Source organism: Dendrobium catenatum, unplaced genomic scaffold, assembly GCF_001605985.2.
Source record: "Dendrobium catenatum unplaced genomic scaffold, ASM160598v2 fragScaff_scaffold_1395, whole genome shotgun sequence".
Taxonomy (NCBI): domain Eukaryota; kingdom Viridiplantae; phylum Streptophyta; class Magnoliopsida; order Asparagales; family Orchidaceae; genus Dendrobium; species Dendrobium catenatum.
In genome coordinates, this window is record NW_021319857.1 from 138,049 (window position 1) to 153,427 (window position 15,379).

The 15,379-nt window shown below is 35.3% G+C and overlaps 1 protein-coding gene across 2 annotated transcripts in view; it reads left to right on the forward strand.

Annotated features, from left to right (window-relative positions):
* Positions 1-341: 341 nt before the first annotated feature.
* Positions 342-15,379, forward strand: part of LOC110103603 (phosphatidylinositol:ceramide inositolphosphotransferase-like) — a 25,234-nt gene continuing 10,196 nt past the window's right edge. Inside the window, exons 1-5 of one of the 2 annotated variants that reach the window (XM_020832401.2) lie at positions 342-464; positions 585-848; positions 963-1,052; positions 3,397-3,483; positions 3,576-3,644. In XM_020832401.2, the coding sequence (XP_020688060.1) occupies positions 789-848; positions 963-1,052; positions 3,397-3,483; positions 3,576-3,644 (306 nt within the window). In that variant the 5' untranslated portion in view covers positions 342-464; positions 585-788. The other variant, XM_020832405.2, reaches the window with a different exon arrangement.

Below are 15,379 nucleotides of genomic sequence, written 5' to 3' on the forward strand. Positions count from 1 at the left end.
TCATACAAATTCTACTTGCATATTCATCTAGCCAGCCTGCTAGTAAGGTCGCATATCATCTATGAAGAAATTTGAATTCAATAATTTGTATGAAAAGACAACATCTTTTTTGTTTCATGGTGAAGACATAAACATAAGAAATTTATTTGATTTGAAACCAAGTTTTGGACAATTTTTGAAAAGTAAATAGCTTAAATATTTCTCTAATTAAATATATAAAAGCTAATTCTTCAAATAAAATAAAATTAAATAAAAACACAACCAAACATAACTAACTAATGAATGAGCCTTCGTTATCTTACATGCAACGGGCAATCATAAATTATTATTTTCTTATTTAAGTTTTTAAGTCCTGAAATTTTATTTTTATTTTGTTGAGATTCGGTGAATCCATCAAGAGGCTCCGCTCGCAGTTTCTTGTCCTTTCTCGTAACCGATCGCACTAGCAGAGACGCGAACAAGAAGTAGAAGTTTATCTCTCTCCCTCTCTCTCCGGTGTTTAGTCGTCCTTCTGAGCGGTCTGGTTGCCAGAAGAACGCGACTGGCCAAATTAAAAGCATTTTAATTGTTTGAAATCAGTGCAGGTATTAATTGATAAGGGAAAAAGGTCAGTCAAGCTTCGACAGAACATAACTTCATCGAATCATCTGCGGTCCCGCCCCCGCCCCCTCCCCCGCCGTCAGATAAGTAGCCGAAGGAGCGATTGATAGCACTGTTTGGAGTTTCAATAGTTTTGACTTTGAAGGTGAAGAAGGATGAGCGGAAGAGCAGACGTCTTCTAACATTCTATGGAACTTGTGCCGTGGATTGCCACTACTATGGTTTATCTTGCTCGCGAGGCTTCCAAGGTTTGTTTCACATGTTTTCTTTCACCTCTGCTCTATTCTACATCTTACCGTGCGATTTCTTTCCGAGTTGATATATTATTTATGTTATTTTGAGAGGGCTTTGTGTGATGTCAGCTATGGAGGAAGATTTGTGTAGAAACGTCATTGGAGCTTCATTTTCTGGCTGAGAAATGGAAGTATCTGCTTGCTGGTCTCATATTTCAGGTAGAATTTTTTTTTTTTTCGGCTGCTTTTGTTTGCAAAACCTAAATTCAGTGAGAAAGTGTAAAGTTTTGGGGGGTATTCATCTTGAATTTTCCTTAAAGATATTTTTATGTGGAGTTGCTGAGAATCTTACAGATCGTAGTTTGCAGCTCGCACTCTCTTTTTCTTGATCTTGATGGTGGTTGTATGTCTTCTTTAATGGTCTTATATCTTTGTATGCATCTTTTTTGTGCACTGGGTCTCGAATTCTTTGCAGATAGTTTCGTAAAGAAGTACGTGTGTTCTGAAACTGCTAAATTGCTGTCTTCTATGTACTCCGGTGATACGACTTTTCATGTGAAAGTGTTTCTATTACGGGTGCAAATGAAGTAGTATGTTGGATGAATTGCTTGATACCAGTTCGTTTAAGGCTTCAAGTACTTGAATAATTGAATAAACTACCTCATGGTTTATGGAATTTTGCATATAAATGAACAAATTTGGGCATTGACTCTCTTGTCCATTGATGCTGATGTGCTTTTTTATTTGTTATTCACCAATTAGTTTGCTAAGATCTCTATTAAATGCCCCCTTAATGATTGTATGATAGATTCTTAAACGACTCACTTTATTTTCTTGCATTAAACATATTTTCATCATATACATTTTGGGTGATGTATATATTAATAAAGGTATAAATATAATGATAGTTCATATTGAGCAAAGTATTAGATTATTCAAATGAATAATTTTTTAATCAGTATTTATATTTTCAAAAAGATTAAAAGACATGATAACTGAAATATGCCAATTTTTATGAACAAGTTTGTATATTCTTTCTATTCAATAATTAGATATATGATTAAATAAGTAATATCTCGCATATAGTCTATCGAGTGTGATTAAAGTTTGGTTTTTGGATGTCGCTCGATAAGAAGTATACAAGCAAGTTTGAGTGAGATTTTAAAACAAAATGCATGTTCAATATTTTTTTTTTCGAGTATGATAATAACAGATAAACATATTTGAATGAGGCAATGTTTTGCTTGTTTACAAGCCTAATTTCTACTACCCTAGGGGTTCATCACTATAATCTCTTAGTTTAGTTATCGATTTTAATTTGAATCTTCTTTGATTGTATCTGATTATACTGTATTTATAAGTGTAAATGCATTTGGGGTTGACTTATATTTTATTGTTCTTGAATTTTATGTTATATAGTCTACCCTAAGGACACTTTTATTAAGACATGGTAATGGAATACTTAGACTAAATGCTAAAGGGGTTAGAAATCCCCAGTTTCTTGTCAGAAAATTTTGAAACTCAATTGTTAGTATATTATGTGAGGAGTAAAACAACATTGCATCAACACGCACAAATATACTTGAGCAACCTTTGTATGGATTTAGCAATGTTCAAAAGTAGTGGATAATCTGCTAAATGCTCAGAGTTATATGTTGTAGAAAGGAACACAAAGCTCTTGATTTCTGTGGCTTCTAAATTAAATTTGTTTTGGTTCCTTCACTATCATTTACCCCTTTTATTATCAACTTTTGAAAGTGTCCTATAAGGAGCAATATCATTTTTATCTTTTTAAGTTTACTTATTACATGATTTCCATAGAAGGCTATTTCTTTTTAAGAGAATCCTATTCTAAAAGGTTCCTTTTACTAATTTCTTCACATCCCTAACTCCTCTGGTGTTCTTCTAAATCAAAGTCATTTGTCTTCAAGTGCAATCTTTGCACATAAGCAGTTTACTTTACAATTGCATATTTAGCTTTGATATGTTTGCTGCACGTTTAGATCACCACAGTCACTCTAAAAATCCAAACAACATGCCTCCCTGACATGTTCTTGAAGGAATTGAACCCTTGATCTCCAATTTGCAAGACAGAGGAAATCATGAGCTGTTTATTGTTCTTTCTTCCTGGATTGGATCTTCTTTAGACTTATCTGTACAGTTGTTCTAGTTTACCACCTTTTTTTAAATTGTTCTATCTGCTAATGTCACTCTTTTCTATTGCTTAAAGATACAGGCTACGTAATAATAAGAAAAACATAAATTACTTGAATACATCAAATAATTCTCAAAATATATCTAAAGACCACTCCTCAATACTTTTATTTTGTTTGCTCAATACTTTTATGCATTAAATAATTTTCTTTGTTTTTTTTATTCTCCTGAATGAATTCTTATCCAGGCTTTATATCATGTAAAAAGGCTTTAAAGAAATTCTTTTATTCCTATTCCATGCATATCACCCCTTTTGTGGTGCATGCTCCTAAGAAACTTGAAGAGCTTTACATCTCTTTTGAACCAGGGCATAGTTTGAAACTTACAATTTTCCCTTGGCTTTTTCTAGTATATTCATGGTTTAGCTGCTCGAGGCGTTCACTATTTGCACCAACCTGGGCCAATTCTTAAAGATATTGGATTCATGATCCTTCCGGTGGGTACTTTTGTCATGTGGAAATAACATTAATTTAACATTTCTTTACCAAAGTTTATTTTTTCTCTCCTCTTTGGCTCTCCATACTTCAGGAGCTTGGGGCTGAGAGGGGTTACTTTAGCGAGACACTTTTCAGTGTCATATTTTTGTCCTTTATGCTGGTATGTAATTTCATCTCCTATACAATATGTCTTACCAAAAAAAGGCTTTGGTTAAATAATTGTTTGGTGCTCAATAAGTGAAAAAAGTTGTGGCTTCACACATATTTAAGTAAGAGCTCGAGAAATCACCTAGAAATTTTATTTTTTGGCTTAGGGTCTTCTACTTTTAATTAAATTTAGACCAGATGAGAGGGAAGTCCTAGAAAGAGAGTTTAAGTGGGATTTAAGGGTATTTAGGTATTTAGAAATTTTTTAAATTCTTCTCTTTTTTTTAAATTACTATTTGTGATTAATTTTAAATATGAAATTTATATATATATATATATATTTTAAATTATAACCAAGATAATGTTGTGGCAATGTATTGTTTTTTAATAATATCTTTAAACATAGTAAATATGTGTACATGACTAAGAGGTGATGTTTGACATTTCTTGTGACTGCTACATATCATAATTTGAACTTGAATTCAAATATACTTCATATTTATCACATGACATATGACACATTATACCATTTTGACTTTGAAAGCTTCACTTATTTTTTGCAACAATCAACTGTTATACCAGTGATGTTATTATTCTTAAATTTGAATTTAAATATAATTATATTGTAGCTCAAATTCATTTATGGCTACTTGATCGTCAATGTTTTTATTTAATTACTATTTACATGTAACATATAACATTGATTAAATTTTGAATATTGGTTTATTTATTTAATACTTTACTATCACATCATGGATGTCTTTGTTTTTAAATTTAAATTCAAATATAATTATGTTGGAACCAAGTTTCATTTTTTAACATTACTTAATGTTCATCTATTTCATTTAATGACTAATCACATATAACATATGACATTAGACTTAAATTTAGATTTTTTAATATTTTAATTTAAGTTTAATAGATCAACCTTCAATCATTTTAATTCTTGTCAGTGTCTTTAAAGTGCAATCAACGCCTAACTTCGTTTCATTTTCATCCTCTATTGCAGCGTATGAGTCTTGACTAGTTATTATGAATAATTATTCCTTTTCCTTTGTGAGTAAATGCTTTATATTCCTTCGTCAATTCTCTATATTCAAATTTCAACAATCTTGACCAGAAGAGTTAGATGCTTATTTAGTTTTAATTGGTTTGAAAGCATATCAAGATGAAGTTATAGGGAGCTACTTAACCATTACAGTTATTGGTAAAGTGAAATTTTGGAATATAATATCTGAGAAGATAAATTTCTGCTATTTGGGTTTTGTTCCATTATGCTGATTATTAAACATCATCAGCAGCAGCGGCAGCATCATTAGTCATATACCAACTATTTGTGTTATGAAACCTCATTTTCAATTCATTCTAGTAAGTGCTTCCTAATGTATTAATTCTGTTACTCATCAATTATTTTGAGCAACTTCTCTCCCCTTTTTACCTTCAACCTTCCCTTTATTCTTCATAACCTTTAATTCTAATTCTATCTCCTCTTCTAGTTGATGCATGTGAATTCAAATGTACCCATGGGAATTCACTTGTTCAAATTGAACATGTGAATTCTATTTGTTGAAGCATTTCAACCAATTAAGTTTGCAACCCAAACCTCTATAAACTTCACGAAAGAAGGCGTTCAGTTAACATTCTAGCTTTCCAATGAAGTTGGTTGAGAAGATTTTATATACTTCTTGGAGTTGGACATGCAATTGTTAGCTTGATTCTTTGAAATGTTTTATTAGAAATCTTACAAAACTTTCCTATGATTGATGAGAGGAATTTAGTTAAAACTTAAAAGCAACAAAGGATGTTTTTGTTAAGGTTATTAAGGTGCGTGAATCAACCCTCAGACCAAAGTTGGATTGATTATATAAGCAGCTAAATTCATTTTAAACTTAGAAGCTTTATTTTATTAATTAGGGCCAACCAATTTGTATTTTTACAACAATATATTTTCACTCATATTATGTGAGATTAAACTCAAATTCTCACATGCCTTAATAATCTTATCCTCATGTGAGAATTATTCACATTAGACTATCACTTCCTATCCAATAGTTTTTTTTTTTAATATCGTTGAGTATTATATGCTAAGAGCTTACTGAACTACGAGGAGTCATCCTGGAGTCACATATTATTGAATTTTATTGAACCATGTTAGAAGGTGGCCACAATTTGTATGAAACATTTAATCACAATCGAGCCATCAACTGTGATACCACTTTTTATGGAGTGTAAATCAAATGTGGGCCAATGAGGGGAAAGTTGGGAAAGATACAGTGTTCAAATTCTTTTTCAACCCATAAATTTAAGCCTATGGATGAGGGTTCAATCAACCTCTTGATTTTTTCATATCAGATTTTTCACCTCTCAGAAATGGCACCAGACCCAAACTCACATTCCTCAACAAAACTTGCCAGACCAGATTTGGGGAATGAATCACGGTGGCATTAAACATATAAGTGTATTGTGTACACCATGAAATTATTCTTATGTGGAAATGTGGAATTACTGGCATTACGTAATTGATTGTTTACTGGAATTGCGTATATAGTATTTCTGCTGGTAGAATTCACGAGTAATTGGATAGTGTGTGGCATTCTAGGTAGCCATCACATGGTGATTACTTCTGCCACATGCATATACTAATCTTGAAAATTAAGGGAATGCATCATGCTGGAATTGATCAGAAATGGTTGCATGGATTTGGGGAATGAATCACGGTAGCATTAAACATGTAGTATTAAACATATATGCGTATTGTGTGCGCCATGGAATTATTCATATGTGGAATTGCTGGCATTATGCAATTGATATTTTACCGGAATTGCATATATAGTATTCCTGTTTGTAGAATTCATGAGTAATTGGAGAGTGTACTACATGGCATTCCAGCTAGCCATCACATGGTGATTGTGATGCATTTTGGAAGTAAAAACAACAAAGTAATACGTAGAAAAACAGTGTAGGAAAACCAAGATTGGGTTGAATTTCTTATTTCTTCTTCAATAATAAAGCAAGATACAATTGATCTACTATTCGAGAGGTAGATCAGCTCTCCTGCAAACTCTAGATGCTGCTTGGAACTCACCACAAATACTAGAAAAATAAACTCAGCAATATCATACCCAAAATTATAGGCAAACTCTCTCTTAGATAGCCCTAGAATACAATAACATAAATAAAATCTTCCTAATCAACATAAACATAATTTAGGAAACCTTCCTAAATAATTAAATATGTTTTAGGAATCCTTCTTAAATAATTAAACACTTCTTAAATAGCATAAATATAATTAGGAAACTTTCCTAAACAACTCCCCCATTGATCATAAATCTTCCTAATTAATTTCCCTTAATTAGGAACTTTCCTAAACAACTCACCCCTTGATTATGAACCTTTCTAAATAATTTTCTTTAATTAAGAACTTTCCTAAACAACACCCTCTTGATTAGAAACCTTCCTAAACAACTCCCTCTTTGTGGCTGTGGGTTCCCCTGTGCTCTCCAAAAATGCACCTTGTCCTCAAGGTGGAATGATGAGACTGTCTCTGAATCATCTCATATGGCTCCCATGTAGCTACGTACTCCGGCAAATCATTCCACTTAATAAATACCTTATGTTCTCATGTTTCCCCTCGGCGCACCCCTTCTACTTCTAAGGGCTCCAAAATTACCTCTATGTTTTTTATCAAAGTCGGGAGTGGTGAAGATGGGGTGTGATCTCCTATCGCACGCCTCAGTGACTTCTTAGACTTCAGGCTTGGCTGGTGTGGAGAATTTGATAGCTAGGATCTTTGGCGGCTTGAAATGCTACTAGAAGAAACTTCATAAGAGCTTTTAGCTAGATGTGTTCCATTCTTTTTCTTTAGAGGGCCTGATTGTAAAGCGCTTTCAATCTTTATAGAAGATGATTTAGGCGAGACATTCTTTGAATTGGTTGACTTAGAAAGTTCCTTCAGTAGAATAGGTGGAGATGAATTTCTCCTTGGTCTTTGAGAGAGACTTGCAGATTCTGGTTTCACAATAGCCTTAATAGATTTGGTTGTTCTGCTCTAGTGTCTCATGCATCACCTTAAATTGTGCTTGTTTGCTGCATGGTTTCTAGCATTCTCAGCTTGAAGTTTCTCGACCCTTTTCTCTTTGTATTGGCTGTAAAACCCCCCCTTTTTAATTTATAGATGTTTCTAACAAACCATCAATACCAACTTCGGTATCAAGGTTGTTACAATCCTAGCAATTTAACCTCAAAGAAATCCCATGGCCACAAAGCATGATTCATGGGAAGCTCTCTCAATCCCTCCAGGAATTACTTTCCCAATAATTTCTTTCCAAAAAAAGAGTAGCTGAATTAGGAAGGATCATATTGAGACAATTATGTATCAATTTGAAGTTATTTATTTCTTTTTTAAAACATCTTATATAGTTCTATAAAGAGGGATGGTTGTACGCAATAAAATCAAGTTTTTTCCTCTTATTCCTCTCAAATCCTCCTTTGTAATATGGTATCAGAGGCACGAAGGAAAGAGGGAATTAACCGAGCGGGAAGAAGCCTTACTGAACGAAGCCTGAAGCCGGAGCCGGAAGTCGGCGGTCCTCCTCAAGGAAGAAGAAGTCGAAACTTTGCCCTCAACGGAAGCCTCACGGAAGGGAGGAGCCGAAGAAGCCTCCTGCAAAGCAAGTATCCTGATCCGACAGGAAGGGAAAGTCGTCAAAGGAGCTTAGTCGAACAGCCACAATAGAGCCGAAGAAGCCTCCTGCGAAGCAACGAAACCGATCCGACAGAAAGGGAAACTGGTCGAAGGAGCGTAGACGAATAACCACGAAGCAAATCAAAGAAGCCCTCTAGCCGAACACCCCGCTTGAGCCATTCACAATCCCAAGCAGACATTTTGCTTGCATAGCTAACCGGCCGGTCCTTTTAAGGGTTGGACCGGTTATTTCGGAAAAAAAAAAATCATTGGCCTTTATTTGCTATAACTAAAGATTGGAGGGACTTTTTTGAGCCTTCATTGCTATACATAATCAAATAGATAGTCTTCATTACTATCATTTAACCCAAAAATGTCAGAAATTAATTCTTCTCCAAACACTAACCAATTTGAAGATTCTATGGTGCACCAAGGACGAGGTGACCTCCAAAGCATGTGTTAGACCGGTCCACTGGACCAGTCCAGCCGGTCCGCACGGGACCGGCTCAGACGCGAAACGTCGCGTGATCTCCGCCTCCTGCGGAGATCGGGCGGGCCGACAGCTCAAACGGAGCGTTTTAGGAAGGATTTTTGGGGGGTTTTAGAGAGAAATTTGAATGTAGGGACTGTTTAGGGAATTCCTTTTGATTTGTATGCATTAAATAGTTGATTTTTGTTAGGGTTTGGGCATCTTGAATTTGGCTGAAATTTGAGATCTCTTAGATTTAGGTTTTCTTTGGGCTCTTGGCGTTGCCAGAGATTTGGGAGAGAACGATCCTCCTCTCGAATTGAGGATCAATTGTATCTTGCTATTTTATTCATCGACTAGTGGAATACAAGCTTTTCTTTGAGTTTTCTCTCGGATTTCCTTGTGGTTTTGCTGTTTTTCTGCTGTAAACAGCAGATTTCTACTGTATTTCTGCTGTGGACAGCAGTTTCCATCGGATCAACTTCAGTTTTGGTGAGAAACACTTGGGAACTCAAGTGTTTCCTATCAGCATGCAACCTTCCTATCGACTAAATGGGAAGAATTACATAAAGTGTTCTTAATTTGTGAAAACCTACTTAAAAGGAAAAGGAAAAATACATCACCTCCTCGGAGGAGGACCAAAAGGAGGAGATCCGAATTTTGGGGCATGGGATGAAGCAGACTCCATGATTATGTCATGGTTGTGGAACTCCATGACTCCAGAAATTAGCGATACATTTATGTTCCTTTCCTCTGCAAATGACATATGGGATGCTGCCCAACAGACCTTTTCTAAAGCTTGAGATGCGTCTCAAATCTTTGAAATTAAAGTCAAAGTAGGAAGCACAAAGCAAAGGAGCAAGAGCGTGACGGAGTATACCACCCTTCTACAAAATTTATGGCAAGAATTTGATCACTACATATGTATAAAAACCAGATGTCCGGGGGATGCTACGATCCTAAAGAACTTTATTGAAAAAGATAGAGTTTATGATTTCCTTGCATAACTAAATTCAAAATTTGATCATGTTAGAGTCCAGATCCTCAGCAAAGAGGAGACGTTATCACTTAACAAAATTATTTCTCTCATCCACGTGGAAGAAAGCCGACGAGAAGTAATGTTAGAACCAAAGGTCATTGAAAGTTCAGTAATGGTGATGAACAAAGAATCATCATGGAAGGAGAAAGGTAAAGATTCCTCAAAATTCAAAGACAAAAATGCATTTTCGTGCAGTTATTGCAAGAAGCCAAGACACACAAAGGAAACGTGCTGGAAAATACATGGAAAACCCCCCAGTAAGGAGTGGAATCAAAGAACTGAAACAAGGAGCACGTCACATGCCAACAACACTACAAGTCAGCCCAACCCAGAAGCACAGTCTTGCCTTGTAAAACTTAATAAAGAAGATATTGATAAACTAAAACGACTCCTGGTATCTCTTGAAAAATCAAATGCATCTACTTTACTTGCACTCTCATGTAAGTTTTCGATTTATATTAGTTTAAGTGCCTCTAGAAATCATTTAAAGGAATTATGGATCATTAACTCAGGAGCCACAAATCACATGACCCACTCACCTACCCACTTCATCAACTATACTCCTTGCCCAAGCAACAAGAAAATCATTATTGTTGATGGTTCTCTTACCACAGTAGCAGGCCAATGAGACATAATATTATCTTCCTCACCCTAAAAAATGTGCTCCACGTATCTCAATTATCTTCAAACCTAATAACAATACAAAAACTTACTAATGATCATAATTGTCAAGCTTTATTTAACCCTACTTATTGCTTATTTCAGGATCAGAGATCGAGAAAGAAGATTGGACTTGCTAAGAAGAAAGCTGGATTGTACTGCCTAGAAGAACTAAATTTATCTAAAAATAGTTGCTATATCTTATCCCTAATTAATAAGAATTTCACTATTTGGCTTCATCATTATAGGTTAGTACACCCATCTTTTGATAGCCTAAGATATATGTATCCACAACTTTTTCAGAAATTAGAAAATAAACATTTTCATTATGAAACTTGTGAGTTAGTCAAACATAAAAGAATTTCCTTCCCAAATAAAATGAGAGATATAATACTCCTTTCTACCTTATTCATAGTGATATATGGGGACCCTCCAAAATCCTCAATCTGTCTGGGGCACGCTAATTTGTATAATTCATTGATGATTGCACTAGAGTCTCTTGGATCTATATCCTCAAAAATAAATTTTATGTAAGCACCATTCTTCCCATTTTTCATACCATGATCCAAAATCAATTCGGATTAAAAATAAGAAAATTTCGCTCCGATAATACTAAAAATTATTTCAACCAAACCATTTTCTCCTACTTCCAAAGTGAAGGGATCATCCATGAGTCCTCCTACGTTCACACCCCACAACAAAATGAGGTTGCAGAGAGAAATAATTGTCACCTTCTAGCCTCCACTCGAGCATTTCTATTCCACTACAATACACCCAAATCCTATTGGGGGGAAGCCCTCCTAATTGCAACTTATCTCATAACCAACTACCTTCAATAACCCTATGACTCAAAACTACAATGGAGATTTTGTCCTCATTTTACCCCGTTTCAAACCCATCATAACCTTACACAAAAAATCTTAGAGTGCGCTGCCTATGTTCATAGTCACATCCAAAATAGAGGAAAAATAAATCCAAAAGCACTCAAATGCATCTTTGTTGAATATTTAGCTACCCAAAAAGATTACAAGTGTTATCGTCCACCTACAAGAAAAACCCTTGTCTCTGTTGATGTTATATTTGATAAACAAAATTCCTATTTTTTAAGCTTCATCTTCAGGAGGAGATTGAAGATGAGGAAAATGAACTAGCACCTCTTGACCTTCCTCCACCACCTCAAAACAATCCACCTAAAAACCAGGATAGGGAAACAAAAGACAAAGCTGTCATTAGATTTGGGAAGGTATACTCTAGGCATACAAGTTCAGATTGTGCTCCAAAGAAGATCCAAGAATCTGAACCATCTCCTAAAAATAAGGTAAGCTCATCACCTCCCTTATACCCTTTAACCAACTCTATATCCTTCAACAACTTATCATCCTCACACAAAAATTTCTTGAGTAAACTAGAAGATATTCATATTCCTAAAGATATTTTTGAGGCCTTATCTGATGAAAATTTAAAAAATGCCATGATAGATGAAATGCAGGCCCTAGAAAAGAACAATACATGAGAGATCATCAATTTACTGATAGGGAAAAAGTCGGTCGGCTACAATGGATGTTCTTCGTAAAGTACAAAGCTGATGGGACACTAAAAAGATATAAGGCAAGACTAGTGGCAAAAGGTACACTCAAACATATGGCATTAACTACCAAGAAATTTTTGCACCTGTAGCCAAGATGAACACTGTCAGAATACTACTCTCACTATCAGCCAAGTATAACTATAACATCTGGAACAATTGGATGTGAAAATGCATTCTTGCATAGGGATCTGGAAGAAGAGATATTTATGGAAATACCATCAGGTTTAAGAAAAGATTTGAAGGTAATAGGGTGTGGAGATTAAAAAAGGTTTTATATGAGCTCAAACAATCACCAAAGGCCTAGTTCGGATGATTCTCAAAATTCATGCTTCTTAATGGGTATAAGCAAATTCTAGGGATCATATATTATTTTTTAAACACTCAGACTCAGGGGGAGTCACAATATTATTGATATATGTGGATGATATTATCTTGATTGAAAATAACGAAGAAGAGATAGTTAGTTTAATGAAAAGTTTTACCAAGGAATTTGACATCAAAGAACTTGGTAAACTAAAATATTTTCTCGGTATTGAAGTAGCACACTCCAACAAAGGAATCTTCGTTTCACAACAGAAATACATTAAAGATCTTCTAAAAGAAACCGGTAAATTAGCTTGTAAACTAGCACCAACACCAGTAGAACCAAATCTTAAATTGTGGGAAGCAAAAGAAGATCTATATGTAGATTAAGGGTTGTATCAGAGACTTGTAGGAAAATTGATCTACCTCTCTCACACCAGACTAGATATAGCATTTGTTGTAAGCATGGTCAGTCAGTTTATGCAGAATCCAAAGTGGGCTCATATGCAAGCTGTAGACAGGATACTACACCACCTTAAAGAAAACCCAAGGAAAGAGATTCTCTTTAGAAGAGATCGCGAAATAACCCTAGAAGCATACACGGATACTGATTATGCGGGATTACCAGTAGATTGAAGATCTACCTTTGGATACTGCACATTTCTCGAAGGGAACCTAGTTACATGGAGAAGCAAGAAACAAAATGTGGTGGAAAGATCTAGTGCGGAAGCAAAATATAAAGCTATGGCCTTGGAAATATGTGATTTACTATGGATTAAGATGATTCTAGAAGACCTATGGATCAAGTGGAATAATCCCATGAAGCTATATTGTGACAACAAGTCAGCAATTAACATAGCCCACAATCCAATCCAGCACAATATCCTTACCAAAGGGTTGGACAACTCAGTCTTTCTCGTAATGACAAGATCGAAATGACAGATCCATGTTCCCCAGCTTGAGGGGGAGTATTACAATCGTAGCCGTTCAACCTAAAAGAAATCTCATGGCCACAAAGCATGATTCGTGGGAAGCTCTCTCAATCCCGCCCGGAATTACTCTCCCGATGATTTCTTTCCAAAGAAGAGTAGTTGAATTATGAAGGATCATATTGAGGCAATTATGTATCAATTTGAAGTTATTTATTTCTTTGTTAAGACATCTTGTATAGATCTATAAATAGGGATAGTTGTATGCAATAAAATCAAGCTTTTCCCTCTTGTTCCTATCAAATCCTCGTTTGTAACAAAGGTATTTACTAGCCTTGCTGCTCTACATCGTTTTCATAAGCATGTCATTCAACTCTACCTCCTGCTACTGATTCCATTCAGTCGATGTACAATCTTTACCCTCCACATCAATGGAAGTAAAAACAAGTTCAGTAAGAGCATCACCTTGCAGTGGTTCTGCCGTGACGATCTCTTCAGACATAACAACTTGAACACTTTGTGGATTTGAAGGCTTAGCCTTCACCTCATCTTCTTTTCTCTCCTCTGCTTCATGGTCCAAGTTACCAGAAGCAATCTAATGGCAAGAATCCAATGTTTTTGCCTGTGTAGAATACTTAAAGGAACCACCCATTGCCGCACTGCATCTTTGTAAGATAGATTTGTTGGCATTAATGGATACCTCTGAAGTTTTCTTATTTTGAATATCTGCATTTTCATCTTTTGGTTTGCGCTCAAAAAGGCTGATAACATCTTGAACACTCATTCTAGTGGACATTATTTTCAGGCTTCTTTCGTTGATGTTCCATTTCATCATCCCCATTCTTGGTTGGATCAACATCTCTATTTGTTTTAGATTTTTCTTTGTCTGGAAAATAATTGAGGCTCTTAATGGTAATTGCAGCAGACCTACGAGAACCAGATCTACCTACCTTGATCTGTTGCATTGGTGAAACAGATCTTCTAGTATTTGCATATCTTACAACTAGCCGATTTTTTACAACATTGGGTCTATCTCTATCACTTGAATCTCAGGAATCCTCACTCTCTGATGAGTTTTGTGCTTAGCTCGGGCTACATTAGCAGAAAAAATGATGGCGGCTACGGGATTAACTATATATTTTGCCCTGAGGAGGAAAAAACTTTCCTTTTGTTGCTTGGCTAATATTTCTTGAATCGTTCAAGGATATATGTTGATTCTTTGTAGTGTTGAAGTGCATGTTATTTGGGCACAACTCTAAAAACTCAAATAATAAGTTGCTTAATTTCACTGCACCAAAATGCTGAGATGCTAAATCAGAAATATGGTTGGTACAACAAGTAGCACCAGCAACGCTGTTGAAAGAAGCAACTAGCTCTTCCTTCAAGGCAATGAGTCTCAAGTCCATAGCCCGCAACAATTCAATCTTTGTAAATTCAGGAGATATTAGTAACCTAGGGTATCTTTTATTTATGGACAGATAATCCCTTTCACGTTCCTTCTCTCCTTCCCTCTCTCGCAACATATCTTGACGGCAATCCTCTTCGCATATATCAAGTTCTTTACAAAAAGAATCTCTATCATCCTTCCGTTCAGCAATTGTTGGGACTCTAAGATTTAGATTGTCATGTGGAAAAATGCTCCCTTGGTAGTCAGTTCCAACAGAACCCTGAAGGCCTTCCTTGACATATAATCACGCACTGGTGGTAAACTCACACTATAAGCAGTATTTGACCCAAGATTTTAAAAGGCGAAATCGAGAATCGAGGCGTTTTTTCTAAACGAGGCAAGGCGTAAGCCTCGAGGCGGATCGAGGCGTAAGCCTCAAAACGATTAAAATAAATTAATTTAAAATTATAAATAATGAAAAAAAATAACAAAATATTATGTCAACTATGAATTTGAAGATTTGTTTTAAGATAATATTACTGGAATACAAGATTTAAAATAAACTCACTTAAAAATAAAACATCCCCTTAGGATCAAGACCCAAAGCAGGCTCATCATCACTTTGATTGTCTTCAGAAGAATCTTCATAATTAAAGTAAAATTCATCCTCAACCTCTTCTTCATCTATA